This window comes from Lingula anatina, chromosome 1 (assembly GCF_051362555.1).
Source record: "Lingula anatina isolate TDL-2025a chromosome 1, LinAna3.0, whole genome shotgun sequence".
Classification (NCBI taxonomy): Eukaryota; Metazoa; Brachiopoda; class Lingulata; order Lingulida; family Lingulidae; genus Lingula; species Lingula anatina.
The window spans coordinates 12,842,161-12,861,002 of NC_141767.1; the positions used below are offsets into that span (position 1 = coordinate 12,842,161).

General features: G+C 37.1%; 2 protein-coding genes across 16 annotated transcripts in view; both read left to right on the top strand.

The window, feature by feature from the left end:
* Positions 1-13,342, top strand: part of LOC106170586 (neuron navigator 2) — a 167,818-nt gene extending 154,476 nt beyond the window's left edge. For all 14 annotated transcript variants that reach the window (XM_013550494.3, XM_013550496.2, XM_013550499.2 and 11 more), the window contains 12 exons: positions 6,032-6,204; positions 6,850-7,049; positions 7,342-7,501; positions 7,873-8,136; positions 8,359-8,548; positions 8,857-8,931; positions 9,169-9,340; positions 9,690-9,905; positions 10,197-10,268; positions 10,505-10,698; positions 10,916-11,238; positions 11,494-13,342. In XM_013550494.3, coding sequence (XP_013405948.2) covers positions 6,032-6,204; positions 6,850-7,049; positions 7,342-7,501; positions 7,873-8,136; positions 8,359-8,548; positions 8,857-8,931; positions 9,169-9,340; positions 9,690-9,905; positions 10,197-10,268; positions 10,505-10,698; positions 10,916-11,238; positions 11,494-11,643 — 2,189 coding nt within the window. In that variant the 3' untranslated portion in view covers positions 11,644-13,342. The remainder of the gene's footprint in view (positions 1-6,031; positions 6,205-6,849; positions 7,050-7,341; positions 7,502-7,872; positions 8,137-8,358; positions 8,549-8,856; positions 8,932-9,168; positions 9,341-9,689; positions 9,906-10,196; positions 10,269-10,504; positions 10,699-10,915; positions 11,239-11,493) is intronic.
* A 171-nt stretch (positions 13,343-13,513) lies between these two features.
* LOC147763987 (uncharacterized) lies at positions 13,514-17,480 on the top strand. 2 transcript variants are annotated; one of them, XM_087000653.1, is made up of 5 exons: positions 13,514-15,075; positions 15,256-15,331; positions 15,588-15,658; positions 15,880-15,940; positions 16,106-17,480. In XM_087000653.1, the coding sequence occupies exons 1-5, from the start codon at positions 15,058-15,060 to the stop codon at positions 17,047-17,049; spliced, it is 1,170 nt and encodes a 389-aa protein (XP_086856779.1). In that variant the 5' UTR covers positions 13,514-15,057; the 3' UTR covers positions 17,050-17,480. The 2 variants fall into 2 exon arrangements, with proteins under 2 accessions (XP_086856779.1, XP_086856778.1); XM_087000652.1 differs by having other exon boundaries at positions 13,514-15,331.
* The last annotated feature ends 1,362 nt before the right edge of the window (positions 17,481-18,842 follow it).

Below are 18,842 nucleotides of genomic sequence, written 5' to 3' on the forward strand. Positions count from 1 at the left end.
GCTGAGTATTCGTACAACGTCTGGGGTTGTCAGAAAAAAATCGTTAGGCAATCATTTTATGCACAATAAAGATTGTAATAGCAAGCAAGTTTTACAGTAATATTGCCACCCAAAACATTTTCAAATTCGCATATTACGGTCTTGGCACTCTGTGGCATCATGGCATATACGTACCCACCTTCGGCCATTTCTCGGAGTTAATCTTGCTTTACTTTCTCAATTTTCGCGTCTTGGTGTGTAGAGCGGCGCCCACGCACGACGGGTGGCATTGTCCTCTGCTGGCACACCAAGTAATCCTCTTTTTGTTTGTAAGCGCTTCCTTAGACACTTCCTAGACAGTGCACAGACTCCTACTGCGTCAGGCACAATTATGATTAATTACGTCAGTGAAACGAGAGTAGGTAGACCTACTCAGCTGTCAATCATTTCCCATGGAAGAGCGACTTTCGTGGTACGAATAAGTTTGCGTACAAAAGTAAGATTTTCTGGCATCTAGATAGAAACAAACAACCCAATTTTAACACGTAATGGTGTATAGACCTTCCCGATCAACAAGATGATAACAGGTAAGGTGGAGGTACAATTATTTTGCTTAAATAGCCCAATTACCTGAGCAAAATGGTTTAGGAGCGATTTCTCAGCTTTGAAGATTGATAACATAGTCTAAACTTCAATCCCCATATCTCATTCTGTAATTGTCAGATTGACATGAAATTTGATGTGTCTCCGTTTCAGTATAATATCTAGTCGTCTGAGTCTTGGTTTTTGGATTGACCTTTTATTTTTGAAGTTATTAATACTGAAATTGGAAGGTCCATATATTTTTCGTAAAATTCACGTTTTATCAAAATAAAATCAAAAGTAAAAATAAAAAGAGAAAATCCTGACAGAGTTTAATGGAGTTTGTGCTAACCTTTAGATAGCTATTTCAATCGCATTAATAGGGCTTTTTGTTTAAGAGAAATTTTTGATTAAAAAAAAGACAATTTCAGCCTCAAAACGCTGATATTACGTCACTCGTGTTACACTGTGACTACAAACTTTGAAAAATTGTTTGGCTTGCTAGACCTTTTCTTTAAGTTAATAGGAAATTTCATTAGCTGCATTAGTTTTGGACTTTTTCGTTAATATCCAAGATCCCTTAATGACATGATACTTACCTCCCAGACTGGCTTTCCTTTGCCAAAATGTGTGCAGGATATAAAAAGAGAGAATGTCACACTTGAAGGAGAGAAAGGGGAGGAGGTGGAGAGGTCCTAGATCTATGGCTGTAGGACAGACAGTTGTCTAGTGGAAATGATGTACAGAGAATTGATGAAGTGAGTGGTACGTCTTTTCCTTATGTACCTCTATGTGTCTGTCTACTCCAGGGAGACCACCATACATAGTTATTCCCAGACAGCAGCCAAGTCCTCATTCTCAACTCCTTGAATTATAGTGTGTGGAAGTGTTGACAATACAGAAGCCATTTGTCATTTTAGACAAGTAAAAATATTTACAAAAAATAACAACAAGGAATAATGAAAAATTATGACATTGGCGACATTAATATATAATGTACCACTGTGATATAAGATAAAAGTCCTCTGCTGTGTTCAGTTCACCCGGTATGGCTTTTAGTCATTTCTGTGTCCTGGTAGGCAGACAGGGAATCAGAGAGAGGACAGCCACTTTATCATCAGATTGTAATCTGTAGAGAAATCACTGGAATCTGGGGACACACACCACAGGGGTGCTGGAGGCTGGCTAAGGTAAAGTTGCACTGGAAATAATGATGACAGAACTTTGAGGAGTGGCCACCCAGGGACAGAGAGACTGAGCAGTGTTTGTTGACATTCAGGAGTAAAAAGGGTATTTGGGGATTTTTTTTTTCTTACTTTTTTAACCCAGTGTTTGAAAAAAGTGGGTCTCTAGTGTTTTACACAGTTTAATTTTCAGACTTTGCAGCGACAGGTTGATTTTACTTCATGTGATTATGATTGACTTCAAGTACAAATAAATAACCATTAAAAGTAATGAGAATTAAAACCATAGGGGGGAAAAAAGCTTTAGATGCTAAATACTGCATTTGAGATGACCGTTAGATATTTTCCAAATTAGTCAAATAACCACAACTGGTATGCACATGAAATATTTCACCTCTATTTATGATTACAGCCACATGGCGCAGCTTTTGATCTTCAATCAAATTTCATCCCAGCTGAACTTCACTGGACGTTTTTGACAGCGGACGCCTGGAAAAACAATTTACTTCAGTTCTTGTTACCTGAATTAGCATTCATATTGCAGTTCAGGAATAATCTTACATCAATTTAGTCCTGACATTTGCCCCTCAACTGTTTGGCTGTCATTAAGAAATGCCCATTAGGATGTGATGTGTTTTGATGCCCATGGTTGGCAGAACTTGCACCCTCTGGTTTCATATGTATTCTGTATTATAATGAAGTAACTAAGCTAGGGTAAAATGGATATAAACATTGTTGTTTAAAAAATATATCAAAGTACAAATTTCATCAGAAATGTAAATCACTAAGAAAAATTCTGTTATTTGCTTTTGGGCACAGACAGAGATGTTGGGCACTTTTTTGTCAGTAAAAAATTCAACATACAAATGTTATTGTTATCAAGTGACTAGAAAATAAAACAAGAATATCTACTGACACTTAATGTGATACAAATCTATCTAACCAAATTGTTGAAAATGTCGACTAATTACCTACAGGAGTCAAGAGATCTCAAATTCCTGTAACATTTTGATGAAAGAGACCACACAGTAGCTTTTAATAAGACCTAATAAATTATTAAAGATATCACCATGGCAGTGCCTTTAATATTTTAGAAAGACTCCCATCATTAGAGCAATAATGGTGACATATTAGACTCATTCCCACCAACCTAATTAAGAAGCCCAATAACAGTTGAGTAAGATTAAGCCCATCTTAATTAGATTATTCTGCCATTATCTCATTCCACTTTTAATTGATTGGGCTTCAAATAAGCTAACTTGATGTATGGGGCCAAGGGCTCATTAACTGTTAATTACAGTTAATGGAGTGAAGCAAGTCCAGGTATTGTATGTGTGACATGAAATGTTGATGAGGTTAGTGTGGGATGTGTGTTTGAATAGTCTTTAGCATAGGAGCATGGTAAGGGAAAAGAAGTGTCATACTGCTACTCTCCTGTGAACATGAGGAAAGAGTACAAATAAAGGATGATTGCTGTTTAAAAAGGTATTTGTAACTGAGTGTTGTCTCTTGTGTTATAATAAGTTTTTTTTTAAGGAAGACATAATTTCATAAAGTTTGGGAGATTCTGGGATGCGGTTCTTGCTGTCAGTTGTAATCGCAGAAAAGAGTGATAAAAGGTAGTTATAAAGTGTTATAGTTACAACACTACTGATACTGTCAGATGAACTGGAGATTCGCCCTAAGAGAAGTTTACCTTCTTTTAATTTGGCACATAAAAGATTGCAAATCATTATATTTTATATACACATGGAAGATAACTGTTGTTAACAGATATTGTATTACATTAGCATTATATCTTTGTGTGAATACTTTCTGACTGAATCATTTAGATATTTAAAAAAATCAATGGATAAAACTTAATGTAAAAGTACTAAAATGTATACTACTTATTAATACCTTAAGGGTACGAATACATGTGAGTCTAATGAGTGCTACACATGCAATGTTGGAGTAGCATACTGTCCATGAGCAGAATTAAGATGTCACCAACATCACTGTAGTGATATATATGCAGCCTCAGACTTATATGTGACAGCCTGATATAATAAAACGTGGGTGTGTCAGCTTGCAGACAGTGCAAATTGTTTAGAGAGGCGTCATCCAATGTGATGTTATGTAATGGCAACCTCTGAAGTTGTCCTTTACCATGTCATGTCTGCTAGCTATAGGGATATGATGCAATGTGAATGTTTGCCACTAGCAGATTGGCACACAAGAGTTGAACCTATATGTCCTGAATCCAAAATATAGCCCATTGTGTTATGCTGGACAGGTGAAATCAGTGCAAAGGCTAGCAGATACATTTTGTAATCAAACTGAAGTAATGGTAATTGTTATGTATATACATGTGCATGCTTACTAGTATCTGTATGTTTGTACAGCCACACGTGCTTGCGCACACAAGCAACATTATGATCACCTGTGACCATTTTTGTCTATAGTCGTAATGCAAAAAGATGTATGTTACTGAGAAAAAAATTCTTTGCAGTAATAAAAATGTCCATTAGGAATGCACCTGTTCCTGGTGACCTTTGGAAATAATTGTGTCAAATGAGCCGTGCATCCTTCCCCATCTTGTAATGTTTTACTGCCACTATATCTCATACCAACATTAGCCACTGTGTTTATGGTACCACGGGTATCCCAGGAAACTTGCATCATGATCACATACTCTAATATCAGCTGTTAGTATTAGTGAAGGTAAGAGGATATATTTTTGTAGAAATAATTAATGAAAGGTCTTTTCCCATTCGCATACTGTTTTGCAAAGAAAAAAAAATGTTCAAAACAAAATGGATGTATGCAGAATTGCATAGAGTTAAAGGCATTTATAACAAAAAAAGTTTTGCTGTTAAAAATGTAAAGCAAGTTTTAATTTGACATACACGCAGTGATGTACAGGGTGGTTGCCTGGCAACAGTGAGGATGCTCAACATCTGAAATGTCAACAGGATACTGAGAGTTGTTATGAAGAATCTGAGGAATCACAGAAATCAGGGTCCCGGGATTGGGAGAAGGTAGTTAGTGGTAGAACACTGTATACCTGAGTACGAGGAACAGTAATAAGTGGCTCTGCAGGTAGATGTTCGCATTCCAGTGGTAAAAACTCCCAGCATGCGTTCCCAAAACAGTTTCCAACGGCAGAGATGCAATATAAGATACATTGCATCTTTTAGTAAGCTTCATACTGGTTATCTGAAGAATGCAAGCTGCTCTCAATAATGGGGATTTTCTAGGATTTATTCACATGAATCTTTCTTAGAATTCAGGAAAATCAGATGTTATTAATTTCAAACTAGAGCGGGGATTAAGACTCATTTGGAATTCATAAGACAACAGGTATGAATGTTTTAATTGTTTTGTGTCTGGTATCTGGAGAGTTTTATTGCACAATTTATGATTAGAAGTTCATGTTTCTACTTGATTAATCAGGAAGGACTATACAATGTTGTTGGTGTCAGTGTTTTAAATCAGACTAAACCAAAATTATGAACATGCTTGTAAGTTTGTTTTTTTTTTTTTAATATTTAGTTGTAACATATTTAAGTTAAAACACCAGCTCTTTAGCTGTCTATGTTGTGAGCTAAGTTGGACACGAGATCTGTACTCCTCAGTAAAAAAAAAATGGCATTTATTGCCAACATGAACGTTTGATGCCGGGAGCACATTTAATTAACAGCAGACTTTTCACCATTCAGACTCAGGATATGAAGTTAATTCTGCTCATTATAACATTACTCCTTCAGTGCAGGTCAATAGTTAGTGCTTGCACATCTTTTACATGTCCAACTACCTGACAGACATGGTTAGGCAACAGTCACGTTTGAATGTAATGGCATCATATATATGTCAGACGCAATATTTCAGTTGTTTTGCAGGAGAAGCATGAGAATAACAAATAATGACAGTAATGGTTGGATGAGATGTCTGTGTTGATAAAAGAAAGATGAATGTTGTGACATGTCTAGAATTGATTGCTTTCATTATATGACTACTGCAAAAATGGATCCCATAATCAAATCAAACAAGTTTGGCTTAATTTGTGTTTGATATTTATTTACTGCGAGGGTTTTGTTTTGAAAACAAGTGGGGTTTTAATTTTTTTGTAAGGATAACTGTAAATACAGTAAAATAAATTAGTTTTTCTTATTTTCATTACCTTACATGTCATTATGTTTTGAAACATTAGATGCTCCCTGCCAACATGACTTTTGAAGTCATTCAATAGAAAGATTTATTTATAATCTGTATGTTAAACTTTTCAATAATTTGTATATTTCTAGCATACGGCGGCGAGAATGCCACATCAGGAAATGGCCGTATAAGTCGTCAGATGTCCTCTGAGAGCATGTCCAGTCTAAACAGTATGTCCAGTGCCTGCAGTGCCACCAGCCAGCAGTCCTCCACCACAGATACTGAGAGTGGAAAGAAGAAGAAGAAAGGCAAGGGGGGATGGGTAAGTTGCATAGCATTTCTAAAGTATTGTGGTTTACAGTTCGCTGTTATATGTGGTAATTTTTTTAATCAACCATAAAATTATTCAAAAGGGAGACTATCATAGGTTGTAAGCTGACCACTCAAAATCAGTCATCCTGCAATTTTTGGTTCCTTGAAGTAAAAGTCATCCTTTCCGTCGTACTGAAGACAGCATGTTTTGGTAGCAGTATCATATCAAATCATGTTGTGCTTCTTAACTTCTTTCTTCATGTTACATGTTCGTGTAAAATTAGCTCCACTTTTGATCTCTGTGGAGCCTGTGGTTAATCAGGCTTGAGTCACAGCTTCATTAATGCAGAATCTTGGCATCAAACTAGAACATGGCAGAAATAATGATGTAACTCAATTTCAAATTAGGTGTCTTTCCAATAGCAGCCTTAGGCTCAGCTATTTTAGAACAGACTGGCAATATCATTTTACCTAATCAGTACACTTCACCCAGTAATGAAATCCAAAAATACAAGAAGAAACGAATAGCAGCGGATTTGATTATTCTGGGAATACAAAAATTAATGATTTCAATTTAAAAAACAATCAGCTGATGTGAACTGCACAGTAGTGCTCTTGTAACTGTAGTGATCATTGCTTTATTTTTGACCTTCAGTTACGCAGCTCCTTTAGTAAAGCATTCTCTAGAAAGAAAAACAAGAACGGGTCTGTATCTGATGTGGAGCCTGACACAGCCAGCATGCGGTCAGCGGACTCGGTGCCCAACTCCCCCATGGTGTCCACTCACATGCCCCACGGGATCCACATGATCAATGGACCAAACACTCCCGTCACACCCTCGCTGTCTGCCTCTGGGTAAGATAACTTAATGTTCTGTAACTGGAATAGGTTCAGATTTGGCTTCAGATTTCATTTTATCTGCATGCAATTTAAATACACAGAATTTAGTTCAAGTTAAAATTTTACATTTAACACTCTGTACAGGTATGAAAACAATAAGAAATTTTACCATTACGAATTTTGAAAAGAATTTTCGATAAAGACTTATTTTATGATTGGCTTCTTTTCCATTATGATAACTTCCCAGATTCAAATGTATATCTTAACAAGAAAGACTATTTTAATGGCCCAGTATTTTTTGTTTTAGTCTATATGATGGCATTGATGGAGCAGCATCTGGTGAATCTGTTGTCAAATTAAAGAAGCAATTGCGTGAGAAGGATATGAAACTAACAGATATTCAGCTGGAGGCCTTGTCGTCTGCTCACCAGTTAGATCAACTCAGAGACACCATGAATAAGATGCGGGTACGGGATCTTTAGTTATTTATCATTCTCAACTAACCTTAGATGACATTCCCCAGCCTCACCCTCTCACTTTCTTTCTAATGTGCTTTGTTTTCAAATGTTCTGCAATGAGAAAATGTAGAGGAGAGTTTCTGTCTTGTTTTCATGTAGTGTTCCCCTGCTGTCACATTTATATTTAATCACAAAAATATAATAATGCCTGTTTGCAGCTACTTTTACATAGAATTCATAGGTTTAAATTATTTTTTTACAACTAGCACCCTGAAAATTAAACTCAGATAAAATTAGATAAAATTATTTGTGAAGTTTTTATCTTAGAGTTTTGCAACAAAGTTTAGTCTGAAGTTTCACTTTCATCTTGTTCCCCTCAGGATGAGATGTCCTCACTGAAGGCTGATAATGACAGGTTGCAGCGGATGATGAACAGCAAGTCATTGACCTCTTCTCAAAGCTCTGACCTGGAGCGGGAAAGAAGGAGCACAGGATCCCTAGACCGGGAGAGGAAGGTTGGGCTGGGACAGCATCCCAGTCTGGAGATGCTGCTGTCCCAGGAAAGTCCTGATAAAACTGAGGGTAGGAAGATAGCTATAACTGTGCTACTCACACCTACTGGGGATATTGGAAAAGTAACAGAGGTATGAATGCTACATATTGTTTTTATCAGTATTCCAGCTGAAGAACAGCTGCTTCTGAAAGTTGAAATCTTTGATTTGTTTGGATTAATAACACAGAAAGCAATTTTTACCAGCCTTAGTTTATCAATTATTAGGAACTGCATAACAAATACTGCGTAATGACACCACAAAAAGCAACTTTTTTTGCATTAATTGACCAAGCACCAACTGTTCTACTTCCAGGCCAGTAACCAGCCTGAAGTGGTGATAGGAGCCATCCCTGTCAGTGGGAAGATGAAGTGGGATATGTTGGACTCCATAGTGCGAAGAATGTTCAGAGAATATGTGCTGAGAGTGGATCCTGTCACCAACCTTGGCCTTAATGCTGAAAGTGTACTGGCTTATCATATAGGAGAAATCACAAGAACAAAAGGTAGGGTTTTTAATATTTTATTGTCTGCTTGTTTTTATTCAGATATAGCTATGTTAAGAACCTTTTCTAATCATCTTGGATTGATTTCTGTCTCTGTTTGTCACATTTACTTTATGTTTATGAAGTAGGAATAAAGAAAAAGAATCATGACTTATTTATAAGGGTTGATGTGTGCAGCTCATTCCACATTCTTTACCCAAACATCCTGTTTTGCAGGAAACAATACAAACGAAAGCAACCACATGTAGCTAAAAGAATCTGATCTATGGTTTCTAGTATGTTAATATTGACTTTCTGTTCATCTTCAGATTCTGGGCTGCCTGAATTACTGCCCTGTGGCTACTTGGTGGGGGATACTACCACTATACAGATTAGTTTGAGAGGTGGGTATATTTACAAGGGACATGCATTCAAATAAATCACAGGCAATGAAATATTTGTCAGTGAAAGGGGACACAGTATATATATTTCTTCTTACAGGTTGAAAAGATTGCAACTGCTTTCTTTGAAAGAATGATAATGAAAATAATTGTGACAATAGTTTTTTTTATCAAATCTTCAAACATTTTAAGTTTGTTAAATTCAGTCTATAAACTTATTCCAAATGTCTACTCTCCTAGGTGTCTACCAGAACAGTGTAGATGCCGCTGCTTTCGAGACCCTCATCCCAAAGTCCATCATGCAGCGCTATGTTTCGTTACTGCTGGAGCATCGCAGGATTATCTTGTGTGGCCCCAGCGGCACGGGGAAGACGTATCTAGCTCAGAAAATGGCCGAACACTTGGTTATCAGGTGAGTGGCAGATAGGGTTTTGTCATTTTCAGCAGTAAACTTAAGAATGTTTAAGAACTAAGAGGCCCTTTTCAAAGAAATTTTGATGTATACAGAAAAAATAATGAAAATTGGTTGAAGTTGCAATTTAGTATCCAATACAAATGTGGAGACAGTACTACAGAAGTAAAAGATGTTTGCCATGTTTAACTAGATGATGCATATGAGTTTGTCATTGTTTTGTTTTAATGCATTCTGTAATTATTCTGTGGAACTAAGCAAAAATATAAATGCATGAAAAAGAATTTGTAAAAGCCCTTACTGTTACCTTACATATTGATAACAAGTTGATTAAACATTTTCTCCCCAGATCAGGGAAAGAGTTGTCCATGGGTTCAATAGCCACCTTCAATGTTGACCACAAGTCCAGCAAAGAGCTGCGACAGTATCTGGCCAACATAGCTGACCAGTGTGAGAGCAGCAATGTGGGGGATCTGCCCAGTGTTATCATCCTGGATAACCTCCATAATGTCAGCTCACTGGGAGAGGTGTTCAATGGCTTTCTCAGCTGTAAATATCAGAAGTGGTGAGTAGCAGTTTGGATGGTTGTGCACTGCACACGTCTACCGTATGTGTTTTGGCATACCCCTGTGCAGATGAGCTTTTTCTGCAGAAAAGCGAAATTCCTCATTTTTTAAATTCAGTTCTGATGGTTCCTGAGATTCGTCAAGGTTAGGTGTTGGGTCCCATGATAAATGTTCAGAGGTTTTTTAAACCTAGGCACATGTCTGCCTGTGTAATACTTTGTACTTATTCTGTGCTGAACTCCTTTGTGTCTGATTATTGTTGTATTTTAAGCAAGTATTTTCTGTTTCAGTCCGTACATAATAGGCACGATGAATCAGTCTACCTGCTCAACCACCAACCTCCAGCTTCACCACAACTTCAGGTATGTTCATATTGTAAGACGTGTGTGTGTGTGTGTGTGTGTGTGTGTGTGTGTGTGTGTGTGTGTGTGTGTGTGTGTGTGTGTGTGTGTTATCTACCTGGTAAAAAGAATAATGCCTCTTAAGCTTAATGAATATAGTTAAGTCACAGGAATATCATTTCAGTATCTTTGCTGTCTTTTTGTTTTCTTTTTTCTCCATAAAAAGCATTGCCAATTTGTTATCATTTACATTCTAGGTGGGTCTTGTGTGCAAACCACATGGAACCAGTGAAAGGATTTCTGGGAAGGTATCTGAAGAGAAAACTCATTGAAGCAGAAGTTACTGGAATCCGCAACAATGACTTAGTTAAGATCATTGAATGGATGCCAAAAGTTTGGGCACACCTCAACAAGTTCTTAGAGACACACAGCTCTTCTGATGTAACAATAGGTATTCATTTGTTTTAGAATTCCCAATTTACACATATTGATTATATATATTGATGCAAGAATTTTTAGATATCCGATATGTTGATTCAACTAATTTAAGCCATATAAGGATTTTATTCAAAATAGTTTTCCCCTGTTACCTTTATGGTTTCTCATGCTTTCACACCTTACAAATATTTCCATTATTATTTATGTATATACAACCTTCTTGTTCCCAGGTCCTCGCCTGTTCCTGTCCTGTCCAATGGATGTCAATGGTTCCCAAGTGTGGTTCACAGATCTGTGGAACTATTCCATTGTGCCCTACCTCCTGGAGGCTGTCAGAGAGGGGATACAGCTGTATGGGCGTCGTGCCCCCTGGGAAGACCCTGCAGAGTGGGTCATTGACAGTTACCCATGGTCAAAGAAAGATGATGGGGGAGATGGGCCGTCCTTGCTGAGACTGAGGCCTGAAGATGTTGGCTACGACTCCCAGGGGTTGCCTGCAGGACAGAAGGCTCCCAAGAGTGCTGCTCAGAGTGAATCTGAGGGAGATCCATTAGTAAGTTTTTTTTAATGTAAATTAGTTTATTCTAATTGCTGATTTTCTGATACATCTCATGATTTAATAAGAATTTGATGGTAAATTTAATGGTCGAACAGCTAGAGAATGGGCTTGTGATTATTAATCTTAAATTTGAAAATTCTTCAAACATCAAGGAAAAGTAAGTTTTGTTGTGTTGATGAAGAAGAGCAGTGCATCTTTAATACCAACTACTGAAGATGCTGATAAGATATTTATGTCTCATAATTTCAGTTAAATATGTTGATGAGACTCCAAGAAGCTGCCAGTTACTCCAGTCCTCAGAGTCAGGACAGTGACTCCACCAGTCTGGACAGTCACAGCAGCAGTCTCAGCAGTGGAATCCAGGACATCTCCAATGCCACTGTAGAGTCCACAATATAACAGACATAATACCAGACATCACTAGATCAGTATTGAACAGACAGGAGCAGTAACAGAAATGAAACACAAGACATTCTCAAATGTTTGTATAAACTGAACTGCCAGAAACTGATGAATATTTTGCTGTATAATCCTGCCAGGTGCCCATGCAAGTGAAATATGTGGTAGCAGTTTGGATGAAGCAGTTAGTGACTGTCCTACCAGTAACCATGGCACTGTTGACGAAGTTTCAGTTACCATGGAAATAATTCTATTCAGTCTCCTTGGCCCAACTTTCAGGCTCAAGGTTAAAAACTGCATGCCTGACTGTGATTCATCAGTACAACACAGGAAACCAGTAACTTCACATGCACTTTATTAGTAGACTTGTGGATCATCAGTATAAACTGCAGATATTCAGCAAGCATGGTGTATGTGACACCATATTTGCAATCTGAGCTAGTATTCAAGATTTTTGAACATGTAAGATAGATTTGCTTTGAGTGAAGTGTATGATTAAAATACAATGACAGTTATTTCACATCTCAAAAGTAAATGTTCTTAGTGCCTGCAAGGGGAAATTCTTGCAGAGATCAAAGTCCCATATTTACAGAATCAAGTTGAGAGAGGTGTTCTGTACAAAGTGTGTTTTTAAAGTGCACAAAATTGTGGAGAGAAAATGCAAACAGGAGTATTTAGTATCAAGTTTGTAAAAAAAGCAATGCAATGATACAGAATGTGCCAACATCCTAAATATTTAAGTTTTGGTGCTTTGTACAATAAATATTTACTAAAACAGAACATCTACACAGTTTTTATATACATTTCTGTGTGTAACTATGTAGCATATATGTTGATGTACACTTTGCTATGCAGGGATTCCAAAGCAATGTCACAGTAACTCATTCAGATTAAGTAAAAGCAGCAATAGCAGCTGTGTCTATAGGGAGCAAGTCTTATCACACAGACTGAACTCCATCAGGCTGTATTTCTATGGGATATAGAATGCAGTTATCAAGTAATAACAGTGAATATGTAGAATCACGAAAAAAACTTTGGATCAAAACAAGAAGTGATTATCATATGTTTTAATACAAAGATCAAAGCATAATTGAGCACACTGGATGTGACATTTATGTTGTGTATATTCTATTCTTTTTTATGTGTTTTATCACTTTGATCAGGATTCTTTTTAAAAAAACAAACCTGTAAGACATACAGGCAGTTAATGTAATTTGTTAATACATATTCCTGCAACAAAATGTTCACTTTTTTCCTAAATTTTTTATGTTGAGAAAAGAAATGAAGGAATGACATGTGATAGGAATAAGGAGAACTTGTAAAGCACACTTGATAAGATTGATCAAAATGCCTTGTTTTATTTATTGTACAGTGTAAGGTATTGTTTATTTATTTGTATGTGTACATACTGTGAAATGTATTTAGGTAGTTAGATGGTCTTATGTGGTATAATGTGTGATTTGGGGCGTAATATTTTTACTTTCAACTGTAATTACAAGTAATTATAAATTGGAGTGTGGTAAATTTTACCCATACATTATGTGCTTCCTAACACTACTAAGAAACCTGTAGATGCAGACTGCCAGAATTAACAGAAATTTGTTTAGATGTTGCATTAGAAATGAAAAATCACATTACTTCATGCCCATCAAGTCTAAACCCAAATAAAGATGTTTTATTTTGTTCATTTAGAAAGATACAGCATAGTTCCTGTTGTGTTATTTCTTACCTGAGAACTGAAATGGAGGAGTAATAGTATCTACGGTTGGGAATTCAGCACTGTTGACCTCAATCAGAAACCAATTCTCTGGATCCTTAGGCAACCTTAATTGTGTTTAAAATATAAGGAGACAAAATGTCAATCTTTCCCAATAGCAACTTGGTCTAAAGAGAACATTTGAAATTTGTAAATCAATGAACCAGTTGTGTACCATTTTCTAACACATTAAATTGTACTTTTAGATAAAACATCTATTGAACAAAATTGCTGATGATCTCTCTGTCTTCAAAGTGCACTTGGAATTTACAAACCAACAAAATTTTTGACTATTTTATATCATTGGATATCGCCTATAGTAACAAATTATCTTTGCTTAACGAGCAAATTTCTGACCATTTGAAAACAGATATTACACTTGGACATCTAAAATCAATTGGTGATCAAAATTATCGTCTCAGCGTTCCTAATATAAGAATTGTGGAGAACTAAGGACTATTCTTGAAGATCTTTACTATTCAGATGACGTGTGTCTACTCTCCCACAGGTTCATACACCTAGAAATAAAAACAGAAGACCTTGCAAAAAATGCAAAGCAAATTGGACTAAATGTCAACAAAAACAAGACAAAAATCATGAAGATAACAAGAATGAAGAGTGTTGTCTTATACAGTACCAGAAGGAGTTCACACACTAAGATTAAAAGTAATACAGATGCAGACTAGTAGACATAGACAAGTATTAATACATAAATTACATCAAATTTTCCCATCACGCTGAAGATGTTAAATATCATAATATCTGTCTATCAAGACTTTTTTAAAAACACGTATGAATTTTTCACTTCTGTGTAACGTTTCAGTAAGTAAAACGTTCAGAAAAGGTGCAAAAACAGCAATGGCAAATTTCAATTTGCATTTGAATTGTTTTTTTTTTTTAAAGGCTCAGGTAAAATGACAGACGTTTGATAAAGAAACTGTTTTTATCCGGTTTCAGAAAAAAAATGGAAAAACAGGATTTTCACACGAAGTCGAATTTTTCTCAAAGAAATATAAGGTAGAAGGCTCAGCAAGGCGCAAAAGCTGTTGGCTAAAATTAATTACATAATATAGGATGGTATCATTCTGTTTCGTTTATTTATTTACTGTGCACACCCATCTAACCAGAGAATTATATTAGAATCTGTGAATAACTGTTTAAGTATTACGTTTACTGTAAATCCTTTATTTTATATTATTTCATTACACACACGAATCTATCAAATCATTTAAATTGCAAAGTCTGTAGTTAGCCGTATGGTTGTAAATCCGGTAATAGTCCAAGCCATACGCTTTGCAGGCGCAATACTGCATTCGAATAAAATTTGAAACAATGTCTACTTCCACTAATGCCTCGATATCTTTAGAAACCTTTTTCATTTAATTGATTATTAACGAAAATAGCACTTATCTACAAGCATCACCACTAGTTGCTTACATGGAGTTTACTTGCAAAGCACATAACGTGCGGCGCGTGAAGTACGTAAAAACTACTTAGGCCAATATTTTTTGCATTGCTGACGTCATATTTTGCTGTTCCACGTCATAAAGTCTAGTATCCAGACAACCGTTGCGCCGGAGGCGGTTGTGAATGAACGAAGTGTGAGCTTATGAAAATAACGCCAAGAAAGCAAATTTCGTAGAATATTAAGTTTATTTATGATCATGTCAACACGGGTAAGTGCTCCACATTTTCACAAACATTTCCAAATGAAAATATCAATTAAGAACATAAGCCATGTTTCAAAAATTTCACCTAAGGTGAAGATCTAGACTATGATTCCGTACAATATTTTATACAAGACGATTAAAATCAGCTACATGTTACATGTAAGCACATCTTCTGTCTGTTTTCAGACTCAAAGAAACGAAACATCCATGTTGAGCCGTTTTCGCAATTTCATATCTTTGGCTGCAGGACTTTTTGTTTGTGGTAAGTGAGGCAGTTTATTAGGGTGTTGATCTTTTTACTAGGCAAAATGATTGTGGATAAATGTGTGCAAAAAGAGAATAAAATGAGATATAAATCCTTTGAATATTAGCGTGTAAGGAACCGTTCGTAAGTCTATATGTAGAAGAAAATTGACATTTGACAAGTGGATATTTTTACATCAAAATTACGTTATGGAGGTCAACAGGAATTCGTCAACATGAGGTTTTTCAAATATTTGTTTGTTTTATTCCATAAGTGGGAAGAAATCCACAGAGTACTCCTCAAAGCCGTTCAAATGGCAGAAAAAAGAGAAAAGGCGAAAGAAAGGTAAGGCGATTATTGAAATATTTACGACATCGCATTAGTGCTTAAATAATCTCCTCCGTTTGGTTGAAATGCGATAATATTTTTTCTGAATTTTTTCGTTTTTTCTTTCTTTCCCTTTCTCCTTTTTTTTCATTTCTATGTTCTTTCTTTTTTGTCTTTTCTTTTCTTTTATTCCTTTGTTTATTTTTATCTTTTTTCCTTTCTTATATTTCTTCAACTAGTCATTTGACCCTATCAATCAACCCAACTCAAATGACAGTGGGTTTGATAAGGAATATGAAGGTGGGTTTGGATTGCGAATTAACTTTTGTATAATTCGATTTAAATACAAAGTTTATTTCCATAAGACAATTTAAGCATGCAAATAAATAAATGAAGTCATTTATATGATTTTTGTGCTTTTTTAATTCATGGAATGGTTGCAACATTCTTCATTTGTCATTTCAGGTTTGAGACGCCGTGTAAAAAACGTTGCTGTGACGGACGAGAGGGATTCGCGCAAACTTTCAGTTGACGATGTCCCGAAATTCTTACCACTCAGTTGCCTCAATTTTCTGCGTAGAAGGGGTGTCTTGCTTGGGGCGGGCACATTTGGGAAAGTGTTTTTCGCCAAAGAAATGGTCTCTAGTTCCTTCGTCGCCGTTAAAGTATTTAACACAGTTGGCGACTTTGACAGCGCTGTGAGAGAGGCGCGCATCACAGCCGCCCTTAGTGATACTGGGATTGTGCCCAAATTCATCGGACTAGTGGACCTAAGCAAAGCCAAGTTTCTAAAGAGAGGCATCAAAAAGGGTAAATACCATGAAATAGGCATGGTGACACAGTTTGTGGGTGATCCTGTGAAACGAAAGCCTATCACCCTTAGCCAAGCACTGGCAACTCTGCCCAGACAGACATACTTGGTCATGGACATCAGTCTTCTGCTCCGCTGGGCGACACTGCTGTTTAAGTTGGCTGTTAAACTAGCCAAACTACACGAGCTTGGCCTGATATTTAATGACCTGCACAACAAAAATGTCATTCTAAGTGGACCCATCGAAACAAACCCAGATATATACATTATCGATTTCGGGAAAGTTTCATTCACTGGATCTAAATTCTGGTATTCACATTATGTCGATCCATTGGAAAGGAACAAATATATGCTAAGATACCCGCAGCACGCCGTAGAAATCTGGGAAGGACAGAGGTCCTCGACCAAGTCAGATGTGTTCAGCTTTGGTGCCATGTTGAAGAGCGCTCGTCTTGGTCAGATGCTCTGTCTAACCAGCTTGGTGGACGACTGTCTGGCAGTGCGACCTCGGGAACGCCCCACAATGAGCGAAGTTGTGGAAAAACTAACGGTGCACCTTGCTGGACTAGAGAAACTTGAAGGCAAGGAGAAACTGTGAAATGCCGCGCATTCACTTGATAAAAATGACATGTTATATCTTTGCTCATCATTAACATTAACTTAAGTTTTTATGTGCTGTATGTCCATTTAAGGAAGAAAAAAGAGGGCGAGTGTTGAAAAAAAAAAAAAAAAAAAAAAACGCTTCAATTCTTCCCCAACAGACGCTGTTCGCGTCTTCTTATGCACGGAACTACAGTAACATTTGGTTGACAAACTGAGATAAACTTGATTGATTTCATATAACTTATATGGTTGCCTTTGGTAGTCTTCAAAGAAGAGATTGTTAACAAGTAAATATTTTCAGTAGTTTGAGGTAGCAAATATAAACACCATTTTCAATGCAAATTGAAGTGTGCGTCTCTCTCTCTCTCTCTCTCTCTCTCTCTCTCTCTCTCTCTCACTCACTCACACACACACACACACACACACACACACACACTCAGCCACAATGTTGAACTGATTAGAGAGTGCATTTAATATGCCAGTACATAGCAGTATTGGCCTGATGGTGTTAATAAATAAAACAATTTGCCCATTCGCCAAAATGGTTTAGTTTGCAACACTAGTTCGTCTTCTTTTTCAAATTTCCATAATATGCAGCGTATAAACCATATACCGCAATGATGGCTAATACATTCAGCTATTTTTAGCGTTTATATATCTAAACATTGGCACCAACTAGATCTCATCATCGCACGTCGAAAGCATCTCAATAATGTTTTCATTACGAGAGCATGCCATAGCGCAGGCTGCGACACAGACCATTCTTACCACTACAGTCCAGGAGAAACCTCTTCCAAGACATTCTTAGGAAAGAAATGAAATCCTGTGAGGATCTCGATATCTGTGATCACTGGCACTACATCGGAGACACCACTCACGCTGCTGCACTTCAGGTCTTTGGCAAGAAGGTATTGCAAAAACCAGGATTGGTTTGATGCCAACATTGCAATCCTCCATCCCCTTATTGTAAAAAAGAGAATTGCATTGCAGAACTATCAGCAAAAACGTGAGAAATGTGTATAACTCTGATACTAGAACTTACATTAGCAACTGACTGACGTTGCGGCCTCAATCGGAAACCTTTCACTAGTAGGCCTACCCAACTACTATACTCGGCACCGAATGATCCCGAATTCACCAGTAGATCGGACCACACTACCCGTTTTCAAGGTGTGTGTCCAGGCCCGTAGCCAGCAAATTCAAAAGGGGGTTCTTTTTCTGAAAAAGTGGACCATTTATAATGAAACTTATGTGTACCTAGATAAAATTTTACCCAAAATGGACCTTTTCCTGGCAAAAGGGGCGGTTCTTTCGAACCCCCCGAGCCCCCCTGGCTACGGGCCTGGTGTCAGTACGCATTTCACAGTATCATACCCCAGAACAAATTTTAAGATGAGATGCACTACTTTCCAACCCCGCTGAGAATCATCACTATCAAGCAAGAGCGGTGTCGCGACTGATACTTCGAAGCGCATACTGACGCACACCTTGAAAACTGGTAGTGTGGTCCGATCTACCGGTGAATTCAAGATCATTCGGTGCCAAGTCTGGTAGTTGGGTCTGACTTAGACCTGGCTAGGTAATGCTGGATGGACTGGTCACCCCATTTGTTGACATTCGACATGGAATAGTCTCCAGCGCCCAGTCTCATATGCGTGCGAGGTACACCCTAAGGCCACCTCTCTTGTTAAATGACGGGTTTCCTCCTTCCCCTAGATAGTTTCTTTGATGCCAAATTCGCTCCAGGTTTTTTTTTTTTTTTTTTTTTTTTTTTTTTTTTTTTTTTTT